This window comes from Hypomesus nipponensis, chromosome 21 (genome assembly GCF_054491055.1).
Source record: "Hypomesus nipponensis isolate SF chromosome 21, ASM5449105v1, whole genome shotgun sequence".
NCBI classification, from domain to species: domain Eukaryota; kingdom Metazoa; phylum Chordata; class Actinopteri; order Osmeriformes; family Osmeridae; genus Hypomesus; species Hypomesus nipponensis.
Window position 1 is genome coordinate 10,235,387 of NC_140381.1, and position 17,942 is coordinate 10,253,328.

Consider the following 17,942-nt stretch of genomic DNA (forward strand, 5'->3'; position numbering starts at 1 on the left):
TTGCCAGCCTGTAAAAAAACTGGTCAGTCTATACAAAATGTATCAACAAACCAATCAGATCACGCAAGGGCGTGCACATAGTCCAAATTTTACGCGGCGCCATGGGCCGAAAAACCGAGATGGAATATCCCAGTCTCAACCGGTTTCAACCGGTATTGGGTTTGAAGCATGAGATGAGAGGAAGAGGTGCCTTACACGCTCTTAAACAACCCTGATATCTAATATTATAGACGAGTAGAAACTACAATAAACTCAAGACTCTTTAATATCGTGATTATGAACCGGAATAACGCAAAACGTGTGACTCCGTAAATCTGTGTTAGCTAAGCTAGCTAGCTAGCCAGGGAACCCAAGTCATCATTGACTTTTGAATTAGCAGGCTAACTTGCTAGTACAACTAGCCGTGAGTTTCTCAATCATAGGATTTTGCTAGTGCAAATCGTGGATACGGTCTTGTGGTAAATGGTCATTTGTGTTAGTGTTGATTATTACACTGAAAGTTCGTTTCAGTGGTAGAACCAAAAGGAGGAAATTTTCGCTAGCAGCAAGCTAGTTAGCTTTTTAGCCTGGACGCCAACTGGTAGTCAGTGAATGTCAAGCCCGTGGAACGTGTGCCATGAGATAGCTTGCTTGGCAGCCTCCAGCCTGTCCAGCGTGCATTGGGAAGACAAGATAAAGTTGTTTAACCAGAGCAAGTAATCCTCTAGATTTCCACACTGAAAAGACAGAATAAACCAGGTAAGTTCAGTTGCAGAGCTAGCGAGCAAGGTAGTTGGTTGTTAAGTTTGGGGCTGTTGTGTTGTTTTATCAGTTAGCTATGATTTAGCTAACGCTAGCAAGTTAGCAAAATCAGCTACCTCGCTTGCGAGGTGGTTGCTTGGGTTTTTAATAACAAGATTTTTGTACCACTATTTTAACACTAATCTAAAACATGATGCGAGTGACTGGACATTATCATTCAATTAATTGATTTATATGAACCATACCAGCTAAATCCACATCTAAGCTAACAGTACCCAGTCTCATATTGGAAGGAGGGAGGGGTTGCTAAAGCACAGGTTTGTTCTGACCACAACGTGTCGCCTTTTCTCAGAAAAATACAATCACGCTTGTTAGCTTTTGTCGTCAGTGAGGCAGGGAGTGATGTCATTTCACCTACCCTCAACATTTCACCCACTAACGTGGAGGATTACCCACTAACGTGGGTGGATTAACAAAATACTCGGGGTAACAACGCTAGCTCCACGAGGAACTTGAAAGGGAAAGCTTGTGCTGGATTCTGGTTATAAGAAGTTGTACTAAGGCTCTTGTGTTTTCTCCCTTTACCCCAAACACTGCCCCCGTCCCTCCTCATTCTAGAGCTCTATGCCAGCAAACATGACAATGTTGGCGGACCATGCAGCCAGACAGCTGCTTGACTTCAGTCAAAAACTTGACATCAATCTGCTGGACAATGTGGTCAACTCCATGTACTATGACATCGGATCCCAGGTGAGAACCACTTTACGTGGTATTATAAAGGACTGATACCAGCGGCCAGAAAAAAACAAACATTTTTTGGTTACTTTCAGGCAGTTATTGTAAAATGAAAATGTTTTTAACTGACTTGCCTGGGAAATCAAAACCTACGTGTAAAGAACACACACAAGGCATACGCAGGCCAAGTATTCGAGCTCTATCTATCAAATGTAAAAATGGCATCTCCCAAGGAAATGGTTTTGATATCCGGAATGTTGAAATCACAAAGTCCCGGATTCCCACATCGCTTGCAAACTGTTGTCTCACCTGACTTCCACAGCAAAGAATGGCCCAGGAGGTGCTGACCAACCTGAAGGACCATCCCGATGCCTGGACCAGGGTGGACACCATCTTGGAGTTCTCACAGAACATGAAGACGAAAGTATGTCTGCGTTCGGACTCCTCCCATGTTACATCATAATCTCTGTCCAACTCCAGTGGACTTGTCAAAAGTTCACTCCGAAGTAATACGTCTGCAAATCAGAAACAGATTTATCTTGTATTCTGGTGTCTTCAGACATTTTCTAATTTTTTGGTGTGTGTGCAAAATTTAATGGCATGAAATAAACCTCAAAATTATGGAATGAAAACTGTCCTTAAGCGAATTACAAGTATTGCTCTGTGTTGGCTTTGTGTTGGCTCTCCAGTGTTTATCCTCTTGATAGATGCAGGTCTTACTCATGTTTGTTGAGTTACTGAAGCCTAACCCTGAGTTTCTCCCCTGCATCTGTTCCAGTACTACGCACTGCAGATTCTTGAGACGGTGATCAAAACACGCTGGAAGATTCTCCCCAGAAATCAATGTGATGGTAAAAAAACAAAACAAACATAGGATACATATATATGGAATCAGGTTTATTTTGTTGACAGGAATTCAAGTTCATCTCATCGTCAATGTGTTTTGTAGCTGTCCAGATGTCCTTGTTGGAGGATAAAACATGTCCTCACGTTTTTCAGGAATTAAGAAGTATGTTGTCGGGCTGATCATCAAGACCTCGTCTGATGCCGCAAACGTCGAGGTAAGTGTTGCGTTCTCCCTTCTCATGTTGAGATGGACGAGGGGCGCAGGTGAGGGGTGTGCACTGTGCCTTCTGGGCTCCAACCGTCTCCTTATGTTGTGTGTTGCAGAAAGAGGGGGTGTACATCGCCAAACTCAACATGATTCTCGTTCAGGTAAACCAGACCCGTCCGCCGTTAGTCCCCATCATCTATTCAGAATCACACACGAGGATCAATAAATACACACATCCATAAATGCATATATCAATAAATAATCCTGAAAGTGGATTGTGTATCGGTGAAAACCATTCTCACCCATTTCACCTCCCTTCATTTCACAAGTGTTCAGGGAGTTGAAAGGGATTTGGAACGGGGCCAAAGCAGAGACCAATTCCGTCAAGCCTCCTCCTCCCATGCCTCCCACATCACTCCCTTCCTTTCATTCGAAAACCATTAGCTGCTGTTCTAGCCCCGCGTCCTACTGCGCCCACCGTACCCCGTCGATGCGAAAAAAGCTCTTTGAAAACGCATGAGCCCGCTCACACCGCCTCGCCCTGCCCTCCCGTAGATCCTGAAGCAGGAGTGGCCCAAGCACTGGCCCACCTTCATCAGCGACATCGTGGGGGCCAGCCGCACCAGCGAGAGCCTCTGCCAGAACAACATGATCATCCTCAAGCTGCTCAGCGAGGAGGTGTTTGACTTCTCCAGCGGCCAGATGACCCAGGTCAAGGCCAAGCACCTGAAGGATAGGTACGCCACAAGCCAGGAACCCCGTCGTCATCACTCTAATAATGATGTGAAGGGTCTTTTATGCTTTACTCAGTAAAAACAGGGTCTTTTATTCTGTAATACTGTAGCAGAGGGGAAAATGGTGGCATGTTTTTCTTTTTCTACACGAAGCAGACTAATGGCTCGGTGTGCTGCTTTGTGAGAAACTGAGATCTGCGTTCTTTTCTTTTCTTGTCCCCTCTTTCCAGCATGTGCAACGAATTCTCCCAGATATTCCAGCTTTGCCAGTTCGTCATGGTAAGCGATTGGACTTTAAACTCCCTCCTTGGCCTGTATGTCCACACGGGTCCTCTCCTCATCCTCCTTCCTCTCCTCCACCGCCTCCTCCTTCTCCGGAGTCCCAGCACGCTGCCCTGAACACCTCTCCCACCCTCTCCCACTCTGTGACAGGAAAACTCCCAGAATGCCCCCCTGGTCCAGGCCACCCTGGAGACTCTGCTGCGCTTCCTGAACTGGATCCCCCTGGGGTACATCTTCGAGACCAAACTGATCAGCACCCTGGTGTACAAGGTAGAGACCACGCCACCTCATAACCCCTCCTGCCCTGCAAGGCACGCCATCTGCCACAGCTGTGCAAATAAATCCCAAATACCCAGGAGTAGTGCTTGAGAGCCCTTATCTGATTTCGGACGCAGCTTCGTTGTATTTTCACGTTGGTCTCCATGGACTCGCACAGAAATAGACAGTAGTTTGAAAAAATGATATATTCACATCTTGTTTACTTTAAGATAGATGAGCTGGGGGCACTGTACCCTCCCACAAAGGTGCTCTTTCAGGGGTAAAGCTTGCTTGCGTGAAAGAACCGTAGGGAAAAACATTGAACTCTTTCAAATGCCGCTACTCCACTGTAGCGTCTTGGCCTGAGGGCATTCACGAATACAAAGTCGACAGTTGCAAAGCAACCAAGAAATCCCGTGTCGCGAACCCCGCTTCTGTTTTGCACTCGTAGTTCCTGAACGTGCCCATGTTTCGCAACGTGACGCTGAAGTGCCTGACGGAGATCGCCGGGGTGAGCGTCAACCAGTACGAGGAGCAGTTTGTCAACCTGTTCACCCTCACCATGTGTCAGCTCAAACAGGTATGTGGTGGGTGGGTGGGTGTGTGTGTGTGTGTGTGAACATTCACACATTGTCACTGTCTCACTCGCGCCGTCTCACATACTCACTCACACACACACACACACAAAGACGCAGTCCCCCTGCTGGCACATGCACTCAATTAAAACCTGAATCAAAGCCCTCGTTCGTACTGGTGCTCTCAGTCTCTCACCGATTCCTTCCATTGCGGATCCGGCGGATGAGCAGTCCCAAGTGTGAAGCTTGATCGTCCCTCTCTCCTCAGATGCTGCCCCTGAACACCAACATCCGGCTGGCCTACGCCAACGGGAAGGACGACGAGCAGAACTTCATCCAGAACCTCAGCCTGTTCCTCTGCACCTTCCTCAAGGAGCACGGCCAGCTCATCGAGAAGAGGCCCAACCTGAGGGAGACTCTGATGGAGGTGCGGTCGCACACGCACACACATGCTGGCCACCTGGACATAATCTGGTCAGGTGGCTGAGCGGTTAGGGAATTGGGCTTGTAATCCGAAGGTTGCTGGTGCGATTCCCGGCCGTGCCTAATGACGTGTCCTTGGGCAAGGCACTTCACCCTACTTGCCATGGGGGGAATGTCCCTGTACTTACTGTAAGTCACTCTGGATAAGAGCGTCTGTTAAATGACAACATGTAAATGCATTACTATCGTTATTATTATCGGACACTTTTATCCAAAGCGACGTACAGTACAGGGGAGGATTTGAACCTCTGAACCTTTTTGATTGGCCGTAAATTGCTCTCACGACTGAGCTTTACCCGTGGCTTCTTACTGTGAAACTGAACAGCAATATCCCTCCCCCTCCTCCAGGCCCTCCACTACATGCTGCTGGTGTCTGAGGTGGAGGAGACGGAGATCTTCAAGATCTGCCTGGAATACTGGAACCACCTGGCGGCCGAGCTGTACCGGGAGAGCCCCTTCTCCACCTCCACCTCCCCGCTGCTCTCGGGCAGCCAGCACTTTGACGTGCCGCCCCGACGCCACCTCTACCTGCCCGTGCTCTCCAAGGTGGGGGAGGCGTGCAGCTGTCCCGCGCGCTCTCTGTCGCTCACGCGCGCTCTTGCTCAGACGCACACAAACGCGCTCTCTCTCACATACACCGTTCCCGTGTGTGGACGAAGTGATGTTTACCTCCTGTCTGTCACACACGTGATGTGCTCTCTCTCTCGCTCTCTCCCCTCTCTCTCGCGCTCGCTCGCACACACACAGAAACACAAAACAAACATGCAAACACGTTCCCTCGCCCAGTTGATGGACACCACACACACACACACACACACCACTGCCCACTAGCCTAGCCCACAGCTCATGGACAAACACCGGCTCAGTGGTTTCTGTGATGTTAAACCCTTCACCCTTCCTCGACCCCCCCCCCCCCCCCCCCGATCCTCCCCCCTCCCTCTCTCCAGGTGCGTCTTTTGATGGTGAGCCGAATGGCCAAGCCCGAGGAGGTGCTGGTGGTGGAGAACGACCAGGGGGAGGTGGTCCGCGAGTTCATGAAGGACACAGACTCCATCAACCTCTACAAGAACATGAGGGAGACTCTGGGTGAGAGCAGGACCCCCCCCCCCCCACCCCACACACACACACACACACATAAACACACGCACACACCGCCCATGCGTGCAGGACGTATCCTCAGCCGACTCCTCTCTGCTGTAGTCCACAGATTGTTGTTGTTTGTTTGTATCTTTGAGATTCCTCCATTGATGAGCAGTTGAGTCAGCTCGCACTCGCCTCCCTCCGGGATACTCCTCCAGTGTAGGGTCACACACGCACGCACACGCGCGCGCTCGTATAACAGATATCCCTCCCCCCCCCCCCCCCCCCCCCCCCCCCGCAGTGTACCTGACCCATCTGGACTACGCCGACACGGAGCGCATCATGACGGAGAAGCTGCACAACCAGGTGAACGGCACCGAGTGGTCGTGGAGGAACCTGAACACGCTGTGCTGGGCCATCGGCTCCATCAGCGGGGCCATGCACGAGGAGGACGAGAAGAGGTTCCTGGTCACCGTCATCAAGGTGAGCGCGCCCCGCCACATGGCTGGTGCCAATGTGACACGAGAGACCAGCCACGCTGGCGAGCAGTAAATCCACTAGCCTCGGGCATATTTCCACCAGCGCTTTGGCTGGTGGGCGATGCTCGTTTTGTGCGCGGCAGCGCGTGCCCACGGGAACTCGAGTCAGGCGTTGAGAAACGCTCGCTCGGTCGGTTGGATACTTGTTTATACGGGTTTGTGGCGCGCAACCACTGACCCTGACGAGCACACACACACTGGTCAAGGCAGCCATGGTTTCTAAACATGGAAATACTGGACTGAACCCTGACCCCTAGCACCGAACATTTAAATACTTAAAAGGGCGCCTATTTACATAAGTCAATAAATCATTTAAGTAGTCACTAACTGACATACGTTCTGCACACGGACACAACACCCAAAAAAAACACAACTGGACAACAACCCTATCTAACGTCCCAGGGACAGACATCCACCACACACACACACGCACGCTTCCACAATCTCCCCATGTGTTGCTGACGGCATCCCTCGTCTGTCCCCCGTCCCCCAGGACCTGCTGGGCCTGTGCGAGCAGAAGCGGGGCAAGGACAACAAGGCCATCATCGCCTCCAACATCATGTACATCGTGGGCCAGTACCCCCGCTTCCTGCGCGCCCACTGGAAGTTCCTCAAGACGGTCGTCAACAAGCTCTTTGAGTTCATGCACGGTGAGCAGGCAGCGCTCGGCCCATCCCAGGGGATGAACTGTGTTCAAGATGTCATGATGACGGGGCGCCCCCGGTGGCTCGCCGGTCTAACTACGCGCCCCCGCGGCGGCCTGGGTTCGAATCCGGCTCAGGCTCTTTACCGCATGACATTTTTCTCTATCTCTCTCTCTCTCTCTCTCCACAAGTCTCTCTCTCTCTCTCCACAAGTCTCTCTCTCTCTCCACAAGTCTCTCTCTCTCTCCACAAGTCTCTCTCTCCACAAGTCTCTCTTTCTCTCCACAAGTCTCTCTCTCTCCACAAATCTCTCTCCACAAGTCTCTCTCTCTCTCCACAAGTCTCTCTCTCTCCACAAGTCTCTCTCTCTCTCCACAAGTCTCTCTCTCTCTCTCTCTCTCTCTCGCTCTCGCTCTCGCTCTCTCGCTCTCTCTACAAGTCTCTCGCTCTCTCTACAAGTCTCTCGCTCTCTCTACAAGTCTCTCGCTCTCTCTACAAGGCTCTCTCTCTCTCCACAAGTCTCTCGCTCTCTCTCTCTCCACAAGTCTCTCTCTCTCTCCCTCTCCACAAGTCTCTCGCTCTCTCTCTCTCCACAAGTCTCTCTCTCTCACTGACCGCCTGTCGTCCCCACTGTCCCGCCCCCAGAGACCCACGACGGCGTGCAGGACATGGCGTGCGACACCTTCATCAAGATCGCCCAGAAGTGCCGGCGCCACTTTGTGCAGGTGCAGGTGGGCGAGGTGATGCCCTTCATCGACGAGATCCTCAACAACATCAACACCATCATCTGTGACCTGCAGCCGCAACAGGTAACACGTTAAACACGTCAAACGGTCTTGTTCTTTTTGCAGATGCTTTTATCCAGCGTGACTTCAAAGGAGGGATTTGAACCTGCAAGCTCATGATCTACAGTGAAATATTCCAACCACAGAGCTAAATCTATCTCTTATTAACACACTTTCGTTTACCGATCTGCTTTTGAGTGCTGAGTGTACTTATTGTTACTTTTTGGGGGACGTGCACATATTCTTCAACTCGTCAATGTAGTTTACACTTATAAGACGTGTATAAGAAGGGTAATGTAGCATATAGTGAAAGTTAGTGAAAGGACTTCAAGACCTCTAACCATACCCCTTCTTAGGCTGCGTTGCCTTGTTGGTTGAAGGCTAGTCTCAACTCTCCCTGCGGCTCTCCCCCTCAGGTGCACACGTTCTACGAGGCGGTGGGCTACATGATCGGGGCCCAAACGGACCAGGCGGTGCAGGAGCACCTGATAGAGAAGTACATGCTGCTGCCCAACCAGGTGTGGGACAGCATCATCCAGCAGGCCACCAAGGTGAGCAGCCGTCCAGACCACACAACACCCCAGCCCCACCACCCCAGCCCCAGTCCCACCACCCCAGCCCCAGTCCCACCACCCCAGCCCCAGTCCCACCACCCCAGCCCCACCACCCCAGCCCCACCACCCCAGCCCCACCACCACCCCAGCCCCACCCCAGCCCCACCACCCCAGCCCCAGCCCCACCACCCCAGCCCCACCACCACCACCCCAGCCCCATACCCACCACCCAACCCCTGTACTAGGTGCGTCATCTCTATTTATGATCCAAGAAGTTGACCTTGTCTCCTCCCCCCTCCCCCCTCCAGAACGTGGACATCCTGAAGGACGCGGAGACGGTGCGCCAGCTGGGCAGCATCCTGAAGACCAACGTGCGCGCCTGCAAGGCGGTGGGCCACCCCTTCGTGGTACAACTGGGGCGCATCTACCTGGACATGCTCAACGTGTACAAGTGCCTGAGCGAGAACATCTCCTCGGCCATCCAGACCAACGGTCAGAACAGTGTGTGTGTGTGTCTGTGGGTGTCTGTGAGTGGCTGTTGGTGTGTGTTTTGGGGTGAGTGTGGGTGTCTGAATGTGTTGGTGGGGTGTTGGTGTTTTTGGGTGTCTGAGGGTGGGTGTCGGTCATTGACCAACAGAAGCATCAGTTTCTAAAGTATTTGCAACGATTGGGACTGTGTACTTGATCTGTAACTATACGACGCCTCATCATCATTCAAGCAAAACGCCCTCCTCGCTACACATGAAAGTAACTGTGACGGCGCCAAAACAAACCTGAGGTGCCATGGAAACAAGCTGGCGCTCACCCCCCCACCACCTCCCCTAACCCCACCTCCACTCGGGCCCACAGGAGAGATGGTGACCAAGCAGCCCCTGATCCGAAGTATGAGGACGGTGAAGAGAGAAACTCTGAAGCTGATCTCCGGCTGGGTCAGCCGCTCCAACGACCCCCAGATGGTGAGCCGCCTCTCCCCTCCCACCCAGCTGTCCGAGGAGAGGCCCACGCGCCTCCTGCCCCAGGGTTAGGGGACGTCCCCATTGTCAACATGCAATAACTGCTTGGTCGTCACAGGTGGGAGAGAACTTTGTCCCGCCCCTCCTGGAGGCGGTGCTGATCGACTACCAGAGGAACGTCCCGGCCGCCCGCGAGCCCGAGGTCCTTAGCACCATGGCGACCATCGTCAACAAGCTGGGCGCCCACATCACCGGCGAGATCCCCAAGATCTTCGACGCCGTCTTCGAGTGCACTTTGAACATGATCAACAAGGTGAGGAGCTTTTGATGTGCTACGCTTTTTTCCAATTGGGTTTATTCACAGACGTTAACATTTGATTTGAGGGTTTTAGAAACCACCGTGTACATCACCTGTAACCCTTACTAGCTCTCTGTACTAACTTGGAAGTTAGTTCCGATGAGAATATCCACTTCTTTGCTTAACAGTCTACTTGATGGTGGCGTAGCCCCGTCCATATCCAACTTCAGCCAGTAAAAACAGCTGGAGGTCTATGTGGTTCATTGCTTTATGTGGTTCTACTCCTAAACCCCATCCACCTCTTTCCCCGTCGCCATGGGCAGGACTTTGAGGAGTACCCCGAGCACAGGACCCACTTCTTCTACCTCCTCCAAGCGGTCAACTCCCAGTGTTTCCCGGCCTTCCTCTCCATTCCCCCGGCCCAGTTCAAGCTGGTGTTGGACTCCATCATCTGGGCCTTCAAGCACACCATGAGGAACGTGGCCGACACAGGTCAGCATCTCCCGCAAATACGCCGGGCCCACGCTGAGATCTCCCAGGAACAACGTCATGAACGAGAGAAACTTCCATTCATCTCATGAAGTCTAACAAATGCGCACAATGTTGTCGAGAACGGTTGTACAGATTGCAAAGCTCTCTCAAAATCAATTGTTCACAACTTCTCCCTAAAATGCTCCCTCCCTCCCTCCCTCCCTCCCTCCCTCCCTCCCTCCCTCCCTCCCTCCCTCCCTCCCTCCCTCCCTCCCTCCCTCCCTCCCTCCCTCCCTCCCTCCCTCCCTCCCTCCCTCCCTCCCTCCTCCCCCCCCCCCAGGTCTGCAGATCCTGTACACGCTGCTCCAGAACGTGGCCCAGGAGGAGGCAGCAGCCCAGAGCTTCTACCAGACCTACTTCTGCGACATCCTGCAGCACATCTTCTCTGTGGTCACCGACACCTCCCACACAGCAGGTGAGCTTGGGGGCGGGGGGGGGGGGGGGGAGGGGAGGCAGGAGAGGGAGGAAGGGTCACGAGGCCTGTTTGAGTCGCATGCGTTTTTTTGTGCCTCAAATGCATGAATACTTTTTCAATATCCGAAGAACGTCGGCATGGGCTTGCGTTTCGCACAGAACAACCCCGTTGGATTTCATTTCAACTGCACGTAACAGCTATTCCACAGTTGTGCTATGCCCCTTTTTTATATCTATATATATGGAGGGAAAACAAAAAGACTAAACGCCCCTGTCCCCCCCCCCCATCTCCTCTCCCAGGCCTGACGATGCATGCGTCCATCCTGGCGTACATGTTCAACCTGGTGGAGGAGGGTAAGATCAGCACGACCCTCAGCACGGCCACCCCGGCCACCAACCAGGTGTACGTCCAGGAGTACGTAGCCAACCTGCTCAAGACGGCCTTCCCCCATCTGCAAGAGTAAGCAGCCAACCAGCTTTGCTTCTACAAGTCTGTGTTGGGCCATGAGGGCACTCTTTTCGAAAGGCTCAAAATCACACGCGCGCACACACTTTTTATTTGATATTCGGTCTCCGAAATATGGTCGTTATTGTGTGTGTGTTAAGCCCAGGTAAAAGGAAGAGTAAGCTTAACAAATAATAGTTGGAGGTTACATATGGGCTGTGTTGTAACCATACCTACTCCCCCCCCCCCCCCCCAGTGCCCAGGTGAAGGTGTTTGTAACAGGCCTGTTCAGCTTGAACCAGGACATCCCTGCCTTCAAAGAGCACCTTCGGGACTTCCTCGTCCAGATCAAGGTGACCAGCCATGAATCCAAACATAATGTCGGACCCAGCGTCCCGTCAATGTCGCCCGCCCTAAACGCGCACTGCACAAGACGGGCCCTAACCCCCTCCGCCCCTCGCCCCTGCTTTCCCCCACAGGAGTTTGCTGGCGAGGACACCACCGACCTGTTCCTGGAGGAGAGGGAGGCATCCCTACGCCAGGCCCAGGAGGAGAAACACAAGATCCAGATGTCTGTCCCCGGCATCCTCAACCCCCACGAGATCCCCGAGGAGATGTGCGATTGAAGACCCTCGGAGCAAAGCCACAACAAACATGTACAGTTTTGGAAAAAGAGCCCAAGAGAAAGCTGGGAGCTCCTCTTGTCAATAGTGTGTGTGTGTGTGCGTGTGGGTGTGTGTGTGTGGGTGTGTGCGCACGCGCGAGTGATTGATTGAGAGGGGGAGGTGGAGGGCAACCGGAGGACCCTCAGCACTCGGTTGTATGTCGACCAAATCAATGCCAATATGTAAATGAGAATTGCGCCCCGAACCCGGGGCCAGCCCCTTTTTTTGCATACGGACGCATTTTATACGGAGACGTTTATGTCATATGATAACACTCTTTTCCCTCGCTAATTCAAGCTTTATGTTTGGTCATACGATTCTTTGTTTAGATGTGCATGAAGTTGAAAGAATTAAAGATTATTTTTAACTTTCTCTTTCTCTCTCCGCCTGTCCCACACAACCCGCCCATCCCTATTATCCCATTCAATTTGTTTATATGTAATATACGTTTAAAGCACACAAAGGTTACTCTAAAGTGCTCTGGCGTCTGAAGTTGCTTCGTAGGAAGAGCAGTTTTTCCTTTTTTTTCCTCGTCTTCTCTCGAAGGAGCTGCGCGGCACATGTACACTGCAGATGAATGTGAGGTCAATGGTTAGAAATGACGCTGCTTCTTTTGTTGTTTTGTTTGTCAGCAGTTTATTTTAATTTTTTTCCTTGGGACAAGTCAGGGCTTCTGTTTGCACCCAAAACCGACTGCGATGAATTTGGACAAGATTGTTCGATCAAATAGAAGGTTATGTGCATATCATCCTGTTTGTAAAGCTGTCTTAGTACTATGGGAACATAAAGTTGGTTATTTTTACAAAATGTTGTATGTCTGTATTTTTTCCTTTGTTGCTGGGTTATTTTGAAATCAACTATTTGTTGATTATAATATGAGGGAAGTTGGTCCTCGTACCTTGATTAGATTTTTGGATTCTTATTAAATAATGAGCTGTTCCAACAAAAATATTCCGTTCCACAGACATAAGTTAACTCTTAGAAAGAAAAAAGATACAGTTTTAATAAATCAATATCATACAATAAATAAACTGACGAGTACTAACTTAGCCTACAGCCCATGTGCGGACTGCCAATTATCACACCATCAATCAGAATACCTAAGAATACTATGAGCATTGGATACGTATTTTGCGGAATGCCTGTATGCATTTCTTCATCTTTGTTTCGAATTTTACACTTGTATTCCGAGCAATTGAGAGCGGAAACTGTTTTTGCACTATTCCTCTATTCGCTCTACAGTTTTTTTGACAGCCTGCCATTTGTAAACAGATCTTGGGAGTGACCGCGAGACTAGCGAAAAAATCCGAACGAGGCGAAGGAGACAACGGAAAGTTACGAAATGCTAACATGCCGTGCCCCCCCCCTTTTCAGTATGGCTGCCGTTTCTACTATCTCCAGTAACGCTCCGATTGGAGACTGACTCGATTATATCTTAGTGCCTCCGACTTTTGTTTGTTTCAGATATTACTAAACCATTTCAAATTGCACCTATTGCGTTCCCTTATTTTATTGAATGAAATAATCTACCAACCAAGTTGGGCCTTTTCCCTAAACAACCAGCTGCCAACAATTCGTATCAACCAACAATTTCCCAATGGTTTGACTACACTTTTCGTTATTTTCTTTTTTAATGAACAATGTGTGAAAACTGCGCCGAGCTGGTGGAGGTTTTAAATGAAAGTAAGTAAACAAAATTTTATATGAAACAGCGAGACGGTGCAAAGATGACCAGCTAGCCAACTCGCAACCTGGTCATGTAGCCTAGCTAGCTGTATAACAAACAGCTAGCGTAGGTTAGCAAAATCCTTAGTTGGTTAGCTACCTGACTGTATTATGCTCATCTCAGTCACATTTGGTTATAATGCTAAGCACAAAGTTAGCTAGCAAGATCGGGTATCTTTCGAGGCACTCGTGGATGGTTGTCTGATTGTGAATCTTCAACACACTTGTGGCCTGTCTTGTCTGTCTGTCACTGTTTCCAGCCAGGCAGTAACCAGAAGAAAATGATTTCGTCTAGCTAGCCTAGCTGTACCTGTCAGCTAATGTTGGTTGCTAGCATAGCTACATCTGCTAGTTAGCTTGACAGTGACAGGCACCTTGTAGAAATCTTTGTGCTCTGCTTATGCATTTTTTGCTGGACACTCTCCTTCTTTTGACGTTGGACACTCCGCCAAGTGAAGCACGATAAGCCAAGTAAAGCAAGGTTTTGACGTTCAGTAGTACAAGTAGCCTGTTAACCCGTGCTTGCTTGCTATTTTATTAGCTTAGACTGGAGTCGATGGCTGTTATGCCAGTTGCACGCTGACCTCGCAGTCAACCACATTAAAAACACTAATCCATTAAAGATGCTTGCAGCGTTAGCTAACATTGCATAACTATGATTATGCTATACCCCGGTTGTTTAATGTTTTGAATTAAAAGAATATGTCAGATGTGCAAATATCTAGAGAAATGGATTGGGTTGGTAGCATGATGCATAGTAGTACTGGTCTACACATTACTGAACTTTCCACATCTATAGATGGCTAATGTTAGCTGGCTACAAGTTTTGCTGGACAAAACTATAGTTGGTTAGTTAGTCAGCTAGCTAGCTACAATGTGCATATTATTAATATTATTGCAAATCGTGACATGCCAATAAGACGGGAAAAACGGGCACGGCCACACTGCAAGTACTGTTGATGCAACGGAGTAGAGCTTGCGCTAGAACTGTATTGATATCTGCTTGATGCTAACCTGCTAAATATCCAGAGTAGCAAGGCCAGAATTTTGCAAATGAGACGGGTTCTTTTAAAGCTAAGCTAACAAACAAAGACTATTTGTTCGATTTGAAGTATTGGTAACGTGTGCCTCTTAGCCTCGTGACAGTCTTCTATTGCTATTGTGTTTGATATAGTGTTATTATGTCATTTGTGCATTTATCTTTGCTATAATTTTTTTTTGTCGATTGTTCTTGACACTTTCTGACAGCAAGGCTTATGGCCTGGTTGCTCTCGTGCATGATGCCACAATGGACAAGGAAAGTACACAAGGTGCCGTGTATCAAAAAACAGTTAGCCGTTTCTGTGTCTGTCAATAGGATTGCTTGTTTTGATCAAATAAAAAAAGATGAACAAGTTAAATAATTGTTTTGGGTTTTAGCATTGCATTGACCCTTTTGGGTTCATTTGCGCGATTGGAGTAAACTTTAACTTATAACATACAAATGATTGGACACTTGAGTTCCCAAATCAAGATGTCTGATTTAAATTAATTTTTTAGTTGACCTTAATCAATCTGTGGACTTATTTGTTCGTGTAATTATTATTACACCCGAAACCTGTTGCAGTTTTCCCGTAAATATATCAAAGGCTGTTCCAAACTCAGAAGTAGGCTTATGCATGCATTAAAGAACAGTTGTTTCAGGGGTTCTGCAGTTGTTTTACATGCAGTAGTATAAGGGAACATTCTCAGCAAAACACAAGATGTGTGTGTGTGTGTGTGTGTAGAGGTGAGGTCTTGTTGCCTGTGACGGACAGCTCCATGTGTGCAATCAGCAGCCAACCTCTGACCTCAAATTTGCAGTTGTAGCATGTTTTAGTTTGTGTGTGTGTGGCCCAGTCTGCAGGGGGGAAGCCTTTTGGATTGTAAGGGTGTTGGCAAAAACTGCTGTGCAAGTGAATGGTCCACTACATGTGCATACTCTGCCCCAAGATGCTCTTTGGCACCCTGCCAGCCAGCCGGCCAGAGGTTACCAACAAGCACAGACTTGGGTCCAGCTTACCTGAAGGCTGTACTAATGCTGACCGTTTTTTGTGGTGTAGGCCTATCTTTCTTTAGGATGTTTTAGTCCTGCAATTTGAGCCAAAAACTGTCCAGAGCTAACTGGATCTGGGGAGCAGTTGGGAAACTAAAACAATCTTTTAACAGTTTTGAGCATATTTGATTATTGTTTCAAATAGCTCACTGCTTTACTACCAGAACAATAGTTGCTGGACCCAGATCCTCTTATCTGGGGCGATCACCATGTTGTATACCGAACAATGGTGTCAACAGTTTTCTTGCAGCTTACAGAGTTTGGAGGGAGTTTTATTATGACGTTTTTTTGTTGTTGTTGCAAGATAAGGCCTTGTATGAGACGAGCGGTGAAAAGAGGAAAAAGGAGCACGCACACACACACACATTTAGGTCAGGGTCACTGAGGTGTCCTGTGAACTTTAGAACCCTGCTGTTTTCTTCATCCCTGTCATGCAGCTTCAAAGGGGCGGAGCCAGTTGCTTGGAGACAAGTCCCTTTCTTTTTGTTCTTCCCGGTTGACTCTTTTGTCTGTCGACTGGTACGGGCCCAGTCCTCTCAGAACAGGTTTCTATGCATAAGCACATACACACACACACACGCGCGCAAACAAATACTTTTCTGCCCCCTTTTCTCCCCGACTACGTTGTCCTGGATGTTAGACCCACGTGTCGATGAGTCATAGTTGTCATGAGTCATCATGAAGAGCACAGGTCATGGCAACCGACCCGCCACGAGCAGAATGAGACCGCCGTAGGTCTGTTTGGATGGAATATAGGCTAATTCTTCACTACAGTGGCAAGAGAAAGGTGTCACGGAAATAACCCTCCTCCGAGACAGTTTTGACAGATTCCCTTTCCGCACGTTAGCGGTCTTCTGAACTGGGCTTTAGGCCCAAGTTGCCTTAACAGTATTTGTAATGCGAAGCGGTGAGGCGTAAACTCGTATGGAACTAAACATTGATTCTGATAGGTAACATCGATGTCAGTGTGAAATCAACTGGCTCGGGCTGTGACAAGTTAGGATTCAGTCCAAACAGTGAATGATTGGATAGACTGGAAAGGAATCCAGGAAAGGCTTGGTTTTTTATTGGCTGCTAAGATGTTCACCTCGTCTTAGCTGTCCAGTAGCCTTGACGGTTGTTACCATCACATAGAGGTATATAAATGGCAGGTTTGAGCGGAACCAGATTAGGTCTAGTTGTCCCAGACTAAAATAAACAAAAGTCTGGGACCGTTCCTCTGATAATGCCGATTCTCAGCGGAAAGAGCACCTTTGTTATGGACTGACGTCAGGCCTAGTGTGTGTTCAGGAACCAGTCCATGGTGCTCGGGTATCAAGAACAGGTGGTCCTTCAGCCGGACTGCTAACATGGGCTCGTGTGGTCGTTGGTTCCACCTGGCCCTGAGCCAGCAGCTCGACACATCACCTGAGGCGATGCCTCAAAGTCTCACGTGGAATTTCGAGTGTCGCTTCCGTCTACTCAAACACAGCCGCCCCGCTTCAACTTACACCGACTCTTCTCTCTCTCTCTTTTCTCTCTCTCTCCATCTCTCCCATCTCCTCAGTTTCAGATGCAGACAGCACGGAAGGCCTTCAGCTGAAGAAGGAGCATGCCTTAAGAGTCTTCAGTTACATCAGCTCCTGGACCCAGAGGTGAGCTGTCCTCCCAGGCCCTGCTCCGACACACACCTCAGCCCGCCCGAACAACCATGTGCACTTCATGCATCATTCAAGAGTGGGAGTCAGGTGGCTGAACGGTGATGGAATCGGGCTGGTAATCTGAAGGTTGGCAGTTCGATTCCCGGCCGAGTCAAATGACATCAAATGACGTCAAATGACGTCAAATTGAATGATGAATTACTGTAATGTCACCAGTGGGGGCTAGCATCTAATCGCTAGGCTATCTGGTTTGGGTTGCTTGTAGCTAGCTTTTAGCCTGACGTTGTCATACTCATAATTCTAGTCAGAATATGAGTCTGAAAACTCTCCGTTGGGCTGTGGCTACGGGGCGTGTTTCAACCGAATTCGTAAAACAAATGCCTCTACCCTCAATTGGATAGACCTACAGCCAATCAGAGTAACGTAATATGTTGTTTGTTGAAAACAAATTCAGCCCAAGGGCTCTTTCGTGACGTTGTTGATTACGTTACTGTTGATCATCTGTCCATCGTCGTATAAAGCCCGCCCTGGCAATTTCATTGGTCCGCCCAGATCCTGGTTTTATGTAGTTGTTCCCAATACGAGACCCTCCTGACCCAACTTCCCGACCAAATTTTTTTGTGGGCGGGGAGAAGTTGGGCTGGCAGCCAGGCTAGCTAGCTTTAGCTTGTCAGGGACAAAGGTCTTCAACAATGAGGTTTTCATAGGGAGCTCTCCGTTTTGATATTCCTGT

General features: G+C 49.4%; 2 protein-coding genes across 2 annotated transcripts in view; both read left to right on the forward strand.

Moving 5' to 3' along the window:
* Window positions 1–92: 92 nt before the first annotated feature.
* On the forward strand, window positions 93–12,577 carry xpo1a (exportin 1 (CRM1 homolog, yeast) a). Its single transcript, XM_084685669.1, has 25 exons — window positions 93–738; window positions 1,360–1,491; window positions 1,799–1,900; window positions 2,255–2,327; window positions 2,476–2,537; window positions 2,647–2,691; window positions 3,086–3,267; window positions 3,495–3,543; window positions 3,697–3,816; window positions 4,256–4,384; window positions 4,648–4,806; window positions 5,211–5,408; window positions 5,810–5,948; window positions 6,244–6,425; window positions 6,975–7,131; window positions 7,771–7,934; window positions 8,327–8,461; window positions 8,773–8,956; window positions 9,314–9,420; window positions 9,536–9,730; window positions 10,039–10,207; window positions 10,527–10,661; window positions 10,961–11,120; window positions 11,362–11,458; window positions 11,585–12,577. Exons 2-25 carry the CDS (start codon window positions 1,366–1,368, stop codon window positions 11,729–11,731), a joined length of 3,216 nt encoding a protein of 1,071 aa, XP_084541795.1. The 5' UTR covers window positions 93–738; window positions 1,360–1,365; the 3' UTR covers window positions 11,732–12,577.
* A 559-nt stretch (window positions 12,578–13,136) lies between these two features.
* Window positions 13,137–17,942, forward strand: part of usp34 (ubiquitin specific peptidase 34) — a 47,639-nt gene continuing 42,833 nt past the window's right edge. The window contains 2 exon segments of the mRNA XM_084685012.1: window positions 13,137–13,453; window positions 17,116–17,203. Of these exon segments, the coding sequence (XP_084541138.1) occupies window positions 13,411–13,453; window positions 17,116–17,203 (131 nt within the window). The 5' untranslated portion in view covers window positions 13,137–13,410.